The sequence below is a fragment of the Medicago sativa genome, chromosome 1, assembly GCF_051527215.1.
Source record: "Medicago sativa cultivar Bolivia chromosome 1, Bolivia_mono, whole genome shotgun sequence".
In the NCBI taxonomy this organism is placed as follows: Eukaryota; Viridiplantae; Streptophyta; class Magnoliopsida; order Fabales; family Fabaceae; genus Medicago; species Medicago sativa.
In genome coordinates, this window is record NC_140749.1 from 28101958 (window position 1) to 28112708 (window position 10751).

General features: G+C 36.3%; 1 protein-coding gene across 1 annotated transcript; it reads left to right on the forward strand.

Moving 5' to 3' along the window:
- The first annotated feature begins 8310 nt into the window (after positions 1-8310).
- On the forward strand, positions 8311-10515 carry LOC146953971 (uncharacterized). The gene is made up of 2 exons (XM_085743303.1): positions 8311-8792; positions 8922-10515. Exons 1-2 carry the CDS (start codon positions 8311-8313, stop codon positions 10513-10515), a joined length of 2076 nt encoding a protein of 691 aa, XP_085599429.1.
- The last annotated feature ends 236 nt before the right edge of the window (positions 10516-10751 follow it).

Here is a 10751-nt window from a genome sequence, read left to right on the forward strand (position 1 = left end):
GTTGACTAAATTTAACAGATGTGCCAAACCGTTTTAAGTAATAAAGTAGTAAGGAAAATCGTCTCCACAAGGATTGTCGTTTCAACTACGCAGCTAGCTAAACTTATTAAAACAGTAAATTAAAAAGAAAATAAATGGGGAGTGTTTGCAAGTTTGATTTGATTACGCAGAGCAATTATATGTTTATTGTAGAAAATTAAATGGGTTTTGATTGCAGAGTTTAACGGTGGTTAGGATTCTTCGAATACCCGATATTTCCTTGTTGGATTAAGAACAAAAAATTATTAGTTATGAGACAAGATTTCTATTTAAGTGATGAGTTTGTCCAATTTTAACGTCCCTCCGGATGTCAAGTTGCTCATGCTAAATATCATAAGGTTATACGAGTGTTACATAGTATAGGGTCGTCAATCCTACATGGTCTCGTATGCCTTCGTAAGGTTATTAAGGTGAGGACTTACGTTCTCATAGGTAATTGAAACATAAACAAAGTTGTTATTCCTAAATTGTCATCTAAAGGATCCATCTTCGCCTATGAATCTTAGACGTTCACCACACATTCTGACTTGTCCTTAGTAGATTAAATGGATAGGCTTAACCCAATCTTACTAAGGGGACTTAATCAAGTATATAATGCAACATTCGGAAAAGTCGACCACGAGACTTAATCAAGTTTATAATGCAACATTCGGAAAAGTCTGCTCCTCCTTGAGGTCTCAGGTTCGATTCTCTCCGGTGCCAATTTGGGTGGGCTAATTTATCTTCTTAAAAAAACATTTGGAAAAGTCGACCTGAAATATCTTCTGCAACCTCCTATTTTTATGATTAGTATGAAACTCTAGGTATGCCACACTCCCTAAAATTCGTAAAAGCATTAAGATCTTCGCATATAAAATTTAAATAGATCTCATAACATAACTGAATAAAAGATTTGAATTAAATTGATCCAACAAATAAATGTAGGTTCATCTTAGAACCATAACCAATTAGGGTTTAGTTACTCATGGTAACTAAAAACAACTTATAAAAGAAATAAAACACACTCTAATAACGAAGGGTTAGGAGAAACTCCTCCTTTGATGTGCCTAATGCTTTCCTTCCTATTGAACCGCCAAGTTCTAAATGAGAATTTGTGAATGAAGGCCCTTGTATTTATAGGCATATTCCAAATGAGTTTGGGCTGAAAAACTAGGCTTTTTCCCCAAACCCGTAGTCAAAGCATAGCTGAAAGCTGAGTTTTCACAGAGCCGTACTCACCTCCCACGTGGGTGTACGCGCTTTCGTGTGGTGATTAAAAACAACGCTCTTCAATACTGTGTTGCACACCTGGGGGCGTGTGGCACATGCTTCAAGTGCGTTTTTGCCTTTTTCTTCGTGTCTATTTTAGTGCTTTCTTCCTTCAAACTTGTCTTGGAACTTGTGATAGAATTTACCCAACTTGTAATGTTTTTAGAGGCCTCTTGAATCTTCATTCCACGTTTTTCCAATTCTTCATGTGGTGTCTTGTTTTGCCAAATTACATGATTTTTCAATGAAATACATCAAAAACACCTAAGAATTGTTTGGTTTAGAGAAAAACTAGAATTATATGAATTGATATGAAAACATTATAAAATGTCCATTAAACCATAAGCAATTGTTCTAAAACTCCTCTTATTTGGGTCAAATCACTACTAAAATGACAGAAAAATATATTGAAAATAGCTAGATGATCTGTCATCAGTTATCTATTGAGATAAATGTACTAAAATGTCATGTGTTGCATTATGTACTAGTAAAGTAAAATGGTCAATATTAACTTGTAAGGGTGATGTACCTGTTAGGGTTTGATTTCACCCTGTGGGAAATACACATCGGATGTGGGTTTGATTCCTTCTGATGGAACAGAGACTCCTGAGAATACGCAAACTCAAGGGAATATGGATTTAAAAATTGATAAGGGGTTAATTGTTTAAATTGATCTTGTAATCTATGTGAAGTGTGAAAAACGACCCTGTAAAAAAAAACACGTATTCTACCCCTGTAATTTAAGATTCTTCCTATTTTTTACTCTCTAATATAGGCGAAGTTCGAAAAAGTGACTTAGAGGTTGAATTTTTTCATGATTTTTTGCAGACATGTTTATAATGTTAAAATATAGCCAAAAAATTAAATTTTTTCAACAATTGAAGAATTAATTATGAATTTTTCAAATCATCAAAAACTAAAAAAAAAATGATTTCAACCTAGAAATCAAATTCTGATCTAACTGTTTGCAGAGACATTTATAAAAAACACATAGAAAGAATTTTCACAATTATTTCATGTGCAAATTATTTTTTATCCATTCAAGTGACCAATTATTTCATGTGCAAATTTACCGCGTAAAGGAGTTTTAGTGTTGGATCAACCGAAACCTAAAAACGACATAAAATTGTATAAAATCTCGCAAAATAGACCTATAAATGAATTATTTAAATTTTTTGGGTGAACCACTTGTTTTATCTTGGTTTTCGGGTGTCAAACATTGATTACGTTTGAACCTTTTTAACCGGTGATATCTTATTTTTTCTTGGGAAGGGAAAAAGTAAGCAAAACCCTTGAGAATCGAGGTTCGGGAGTTGTTTTCGCTACGGGAAGGTGTTAGGCACCCATAACGACTATAGTATCCTATAGGAACCGTCTTTAATTTCTACGCGCGCGCTTTATTTTTAAATGCTATTTTAAAGGTATTTATTTAAATCTAAGAATTTCTAAGTGAAGAATTGGAGGGGGAAGAATGTTTTTGGATTTTTATTTTAGTTGAATTGAAGGAATTTTGATTCCTTGCCTACGTACCCATTTAAGGGATCAAATCCACCGTAGTTCTCTTCCAAAAATGTTTTTGTTTTTGTTGGTTGATTTTAAGTTTGAAAATGGGATTTTGAAGAATAGAAAGAGGCCTCAAAGGCATGAGATTGAAAAAATGTGAGGTGGAGTTAGTTATTTGCAAAATATGGTCTAAGTATGATTAAGGTTCATTGGGATTTGATTAAGAAAACAAAAGGAAAATTCAATGGGATTTTGATCCCAAGGTTTATTATGAAAAAGGGTTTGAGTGAAATTTGTTCATATTTTTTGGAAAATGATTTTTCTAAGTATAAAGCCTAAACATTCATCTAAACATACAATCCTAAACATACATCTAAACATGCATATTCTAACTATATATCTAAAGTGAAGTGTGTGCATGTGTCGGTGCTTGTGTCAGTGTACATCATTAGAGTCCATTGTCCTTTACATCATACCCTAGATACATTCTATGGTCTTGCAAGAATCAGAAATGGCATAAAAGTAAGGTACAAGATTTCCTAGGTGTTACATTCTAAGTATTAATATGGGATTTAAAGTGCAAGAAATGAAACTATAATGGAAGAATGAAGTATGCTTGTGGAGATGCATGAAACATGAAACAAAATGGTTAGTGGCACAAGGAATAATAAGGATTGAAATGGATGCAAGTAAAATAGCATAGGAAAGTAATGAAACTTGACAAAAAGTAACAAACTCTTAGCACACAAAAGTGGTGAAATATGCCTAAACTTTGTCATAAAACTCCCACAAACATAAGGCCTATAATTTTCATGCCATGACAATCTTCAAAGAATTTCATTTCAGCTATGCCATGAAAATTATAAGACAATATTAAACCAAGAATTATGACACCTTTTAAGCATGTTTCACACTTTATTTCCACAAACTATTATTTACATGACTTGTAAAACAAGAAATTAACAAATCAAGCTCCCAAATAGTAAAGAATAGCACCAAATCAGAGGTATACACATTGTAAATTCTCATATCAAGGGTCAATATACCATAGCAAGATTTTGGGATCAAGAACATGCAAGGATTTCACAAGAAATTAACAAAAAGTAACATAAAATCACAAGAAAACTCCACATATATTTTTATCAATTTTCACTAGGCTAGAATCATTACAAAAATACCATAAAAATATCAAGGAATATGTATGAAAATTTTTGGAGTTTTTAGAGAATTTTTAACCACAAAAACATGTAAAATTTCACAAGATTTAACAAATATAATGAACAATTGACTAAAAAAAATGCCACTTATTTTTTAATCCAAATTCAACACATAACAACATCACAAGAAAGTCAAGAACATAATCAAGAACACATGAAAAAATTAATTGGAATTTTTAACAAAGTTTTTGAGCATGAAGGTGTGCAAATAGCAAGAAGTAGTGACAAACATAGCAAAAACAGGGGAACTTCGCAGGAAAACCAAGCCCAAACCCAAGCCCAAGGGAGAAATGGATCCTGGATCCTTCAGGAATCACAGAAGGCCGTTGGATTGATCCAACTGGATCAATCCCTAGATCTAATGGCCAGGACGTAAAACCAGTGGTCCAAGGCTGAACCAGACCGGTTCAGTCTGCTTATAAAAGGTTTTGAGGACCGGTTTATTCATTTCACTCTTGCGTTTCTCTCTCTAGGTCTTCTCTCTCTCACTCTTCTCTCAAACAACGCCCTATTCTCCTCACCGGTTTATGGATGAAACTGGCCGGAGAAGATGAAGATCGGCCGGAATCTTCATGATTCCGCCGTGATCTTCATCCCAACCGCCGTGACCTCCAGATTCCGACGAGGCTAACACTTCACTGATTTAAACGCAACGAAACCCTAATCTATTCTATTTTTCCTTCTAAACACAAATCTAAGGCCAGAAATCACATATGAGCACTGAAACGTTGTAGATCGAAGAAAACTTTACGGTTTTTGAACTTCTTTTAGATCTTAAAACTTTTCGTTGAAAACTTTCTTGAAATTCACCGATCTACATCGTTCCGTTGATTAAACACACTCACGCACCTTCGTTGATGTCTTGAAAGAAAAACTGAGAAAGGTATGTGGTGTTACCTGTTTTATTCGGTGATTCGAACGGAAATTCCACTGATGAGCTTTGTAATTGCTTCTGATTCTTTTGGTATTTGATTTGTTGTTTCTGAAGCCGAAGAATAGATCGGTGAGTTTCTTCTTCTTCTCTGGTTAAACCCTAGCTTCAATCCTTCTTCTTCTCTCGCTCAAACTCCATGATCGTATAGCTTTGTTGCTTCGGTGACGAGTCTATGCTTGAATTGTGGAAGTTGAAGGTTCGATGATGATGATCCTTCAATGGATTACTGAGAACCACTTTGAATTCGTTGAATTTTGTTGAATTTTGATTGCTGGGAAATTAGGGTTTACGCATGATGAAGATGAATGTTCATCTTTTTCTTGGTGAAACGGTTTTGATTCTGTTAGAGGAGAGAGAATGGATGAAAATGTGTTTGTTGAGTTGGCACTGAATGAATGGCTTCCCTTTCTGTGTATTGATGATGTGTCGTATTTATAGCTGACATGTGTACTTGTAATCCAATGGAAAGTTGACACCTGGACTGGACTGGAAATGGCTCGGCCTTGGGCAATTTCTGAATTTTGGGACCTTTTTGCAATATTTGGAACTTTGGGGACTGACCTGCAAAATAAAAAAAACTAAAAAAAAGACCTGGACAAAAAAAGGACCATTTTGCAATATTTGGGACAAAAAGGACTTAATTGCAATTGACTCAAAAGGACTTTTTTACAAAAAAAGACTTAAAATTCGAAAATAATGAAAAAAGGACTTAAAAGTAACGTTTAAAACTTAGGAGAAGGACTTGAATGCAAATTTTGGAAATTTTAGGACAAAAATAATAAAATTGAATTAAAAAACGTAATTTGAAATAAACGTAAAGTGAAACGACTAAAATTGACAAAACGGACTAAAATGAACCAATGGCCTAAATGAGGTACTTTAAAGTAACCTCTCTCTGCCGAAATTTCGTGTGAAATGACCAAAATGCCCCTGGGGCTAAAACGACTAAAAATGACTCAGATGCGAATTTTAAAATGGATTTTTAAAAGAGAATTGAAACAAAAGTTTATTTAAACCAACTTGAAAGACTCAGGGACATTTTTTAAGGTTTGAACAGAGTTTTGACACATGAAAAGACTAAAATGCCCCTAGGGGCAAAACTGACTCAAAATGACTCAAATGATATTTTTGAAATGGATTTTGACATAGAATTGAAATGAAGACTTATCAAACTATTTGAAAGGACTCAAACAATTTCTCAAAGACTGAAAGAAATTTTGACATAGGAAATGACTAAAATACCATTTTTCATGAATTTTGCAAATAATATTGAAATAAAATGCAAAGAAAGATGTAATTGCTCAGAGATAGTTCAAATGGCTTGAAATGCAAGAAAAGGAGAATTGAGTCAGTATTTTTAGGTCCAAAATTAGGGTATGACACCACTACACCACTTTACGGGAATTTGGATCAACCGAAACCTAAATCTGACATAAAATTGTATAAAATATCGCAAAATAGACCTATAATTGAATTATTTAAATTTTTTGGGTGAGCCACTACACCACTTTACGGGAATTTGGATCAACCAAAACCTAAAACCGACACAAACTTGTATAAAATCTCGCAAAATAGACCTATAATCGTTGATTTTTTAATTTTTGGGGGTGGGCCGTGACCCACCTCAGCCCATGAAGGGCTCCGCCACTGCTCTCAAACCCCTCATTCTGAACCTCTACTTACTTGAGCGTCGGAGTGTCTGCAGGTACACACCCCCCATTCGGTCCAACGCTCACCGGAATACTTTCACCACCATGAACCACCACATTATACAAGCACCGACAACCACCTTCTGATCAGGTACGATCAGTATGGTTAGAACATCATAATTACCTTCACCATAAAATTTTGGTATTTTTAAATAAGGAACAAATTAATTATAAACTGTTTAAGAAATTCATAATTATGGGAACATAAATTCATAATTAATCATTCTCTTGTTGGAAAATTCTTTTTTTTTTTAGTTAAATCTTGTCGGAAAATTCTAAATATGCCTAAAAATAATCATGAAAAAATTCAGTTTCTAAGTTATTTTTCTAAACTTCGCGTCTATTATAAGGTCAAAACTCAAAAGTATGAAGAATCTCAAATTATAGTGGTAGAATATGTTTTTTTTTATTTTTACAATGTCATTTTTCAAACCTTACATATATTACAAGGTCAATTTAAACGATTAACTTGGTAAGAAATTGTATGTTCAATCTTTAATTGGATTTATTATACTATTGTTTAATTATGTTGGTGTTTATATAGAAGCCGAATATCATAGATGTTAAGAAAGGAGAGTTTTCTTCAAAAAAAAAAAAAAAAAAAAAAAAAAAAAAAAAAAGAGGGAGAGAGTTCTTGTGGATCAGTTGAAGAATTCACTTAGATAATATAGCTATTCCATTTAGTTTTATATTTTGAGATAAACAAGCGGCAAGACGAGGATGCAATGCTTAGCTAATGAAGATTAGGTCTTTAGATTGTTTTTTCTTATTCATGTACACACATATAAATTAATTTCATTTATTTAATTTCTTAGATTATATATCTTGTCCTTATGATTATGGCAAGTTTTAACTTACCCATGTAATTCAACTGAGTTTAGGGTGTTACTAGACTTTTCACCCGTGCTGCCGCACGGGTCATATATAGTTCAAAACATTACCTGCACTTTTTATTAAAAAATGTAGGTGCGATATATTATAACGTCTGTTAAAATAACTCATGTTATACGTATGTATGTTAATTTGTTTGGTAGAAATAAGCTTTTCACTGTCAGTATGTTTTGTTTGAAATAAGCATATATGAGTCGGAAAGTTAATGAGTCCGAAAGTTAGATTGCAATTGAGATATAATACATACTTGGAATATAAATGATTACATCAGTGTAGGTCTCAACATGCTTTAGATTAGAAAGCTGCCAATTAGTACATACTTGGAATATAAAGGATAACACCAGCATATCTGTCAAATTGTTATATTATAAAGCTGCCAATTAATTGTCCAAAAATTAAGTTAAAATGTTTAGAGAGAGAGAGAGAGAGCGTGGTCTAGAGAGAGAGAGAGAGGCGGCTATCCCCGTTTCCACCGGGGACAACCGCGTCGGCAGTCACCTTCGCCGGAAGCAAGGTACCATAGGGGGGGAAGGGGTCCAAGCAGGGTGCCAGTATATGGGGGGGGGGTAGGGGAGAGTGGTCCGACGTGAGACCGCGAAAGGGGAAAGTGCAGGAACAGGTGGACAGACAACGGGACAGGCTTCGGGAGGATCAACGGCATGGAGGTTCGAGGGGTCGTCGGCAATGGCAGTCTAGGGTTAGGGCTCGGTATACTTCAGCATCACATTATGATTCAGAGGATGATTTTGATTGCGGTAATCAGGAACTGATGCAGGATGGTAGGGTAATCATCCATTATGAACGTCCAGGTAGGGCTCGTGTGCGTGACAGTTTGACGTACGAAGACAGGCACGTTTTGGAGCGGCGATCGCGTTCGAAGCATCCTGATAATGTGGAGAATAGAAGTCTAGCAGAGGGTAGTAAGAGCACTCATCAGAAAAGCAAGCAGTCAGTACCTCAACAGACAGATGTGGTGCGATGTGATCATCCAGTTACGGTGAACCCTAAATTTGTCTCTTTTTATTTTACAAATGTTCCACACAATATTTCCTATATAGATTTGAGAAGAGGCTTTGAGGTATGTGGGGTTATGGAGGATGTCTATTTGGCACGGAAACGTAATGTAAACGGTGCTGCTTTTGGTTTTGTCCGGTACGGTAATGTTAAAGATGTTGATAAGCTTTTAAAAGCAGTGAATAACGTGTGGTTTGGAGACTGGAGGGTGGTAGCTAAAGTTTCCACTTTTGATCGGTTTGGCAATAAAAGGGACGAGGGTGGAGAGAGGGGAGAGGGAGAAAAAAGTTTTAATGGAGAAAAAAAAATTGAGGAAGAAAAAAGAAAGGATGTAGGAGATGAGGGAGAAAAAAATTATGAGGGCAGGAGGTCTGGTCTTGAGGGAAGGAATAGAAAGGATGGAGGTTATGCTAGGGCTGTGCGTGGGAATGAAGATGGTGTGGTGAAGGGGGTTAGTAGAGATGTTAGGGGTATTGAGAGGGTGGAGGAGGTGGTTGAAGAACAAATGTATGTTCCTAAGTATACTTCGTCGGAGAAGGATGTTTTGTGGGCAAAAAATGGTCTGGTGGCTACTGTTTTAAATGGAGAGGAAATTCCCGTGATTCAACGCAAGATTTTTGACGCTGGATTCGAAAAGTTAGATATCATTCCCTTGGGGGCAGATAAGGTCCTCTTGAGAATGGAAGATGATGGTGATGTCAGAAGTGTCTTTAATGGAGCATCAGAATTCTTTGAGATTTTTTTTGTAAATCCCATAAAATGGAAGAAAGAATTGGTGTTTCGCGAAAGAGGTGCTTGGGTGAGGATTTACGGCATTCCGTTGCATGCTTGGAACATAGATTTTTTCAAGTTGTGTGTCTTTGATTGTGGACGTCTTTTGAAAGTGGACGACTTTACGTTGGATAAAACTCGTTTTGATTATGCTCGGGTTTTAATTTCAACGTCGTCACTTGATATTTTACGGGCAGAAGCTAAGGTTTTGGTGGATGGGGAACTTCTTGAATTTACAATCATCGAGGAGTGGGGCTTTGCACTAGGAGAGGATGCTTGTTTGGGAAATGATGTCGAGTCGGAGGTTGATAATGCTGATCATCTGGATGTTGCACATGAGGATGCGGCTGTTAGTGGGGAAGTGGAAGTGTTGCTGAACCATTTGTCTGAAGAATGGCAGAAGGAGGAAGACATAGCAGCTGCTGGTTTTGTTCCCGTTCAGCACTCTAATGACAGATTGGAAGTAACTCAGGCTGAGAAGAATAGTATTTCGGTGCAGGATCAGTCACCCACTGATGCTGAACAGCATTCTGGTTCGGTACAGTCAGGTGAGAATGTTCCAGTTCAGTCTATTGATGCTCGGGATATTAAACAGACTGAGTTTCAACGAAGAGGCAGCAGGTCTGGTCAGCTTCAGCGTGCTAAAAGTCCTATCAAGAGAACAAATTCATGCCCTCCAGGTCGTGCTCATTCCTCTAATGCTGGTCCGTGGAGTTTTGAGTGGGTTAATAGGTTCAAGAACACGGCAAATGTTGATGTACGCAAATTCAAAGCACAGACTCAACATCCAACAACATCAGCAGCGCCACATTTTCGTAAGAAGAAAGGTAATGGTTACATTCAACATTGTGCTCGAAATTTGAAGCGAATTGCAAGATTATCAGAAAAGGACCGTAAAGAGGTTCTCCGAGCTTTACGTAAGACTCATATTCGACGTAAACGGAGTTCAGATGTATCAAAGAATAACACTAAAGGTGCTGAAAATTCTTCTCATAGTGGTTCTCAAGCATCGGTCACCAATGATTGGGCACCCTGGTTAGTGTTGCATGGTAGTGATAAAGTGAAGTCCGATGATGTTAGGGGAATTGGTACAACGTTGGGGTTGCAGTACAAAGGAGATAAAAATAACAGGTTTGATGTGTTGTCAGGGGTGGGAAGAAAAAATCCGAAGGGAGGTGGGGAAGAGTGATAGGCCGTGTGGTAGGTGGTGGGGGTGGGTGTGGAGGTGTGGGTGTTACTAATGAAGATTATTTCTTGGAATGTTCGGGGATTAGGCGGAGTTGAAAAAAGAAGAGAGGTAAGTCAATTGGTGAAGAAGTATTGTCCTTTCATTCTTTGTTTACAAGAATCAAAGTTAGCTGTGTTTGATGTGTCAGTGTGTAAATCTATTTGGAGTGATACAAATGTTGCTTTTTCTTTTCAACC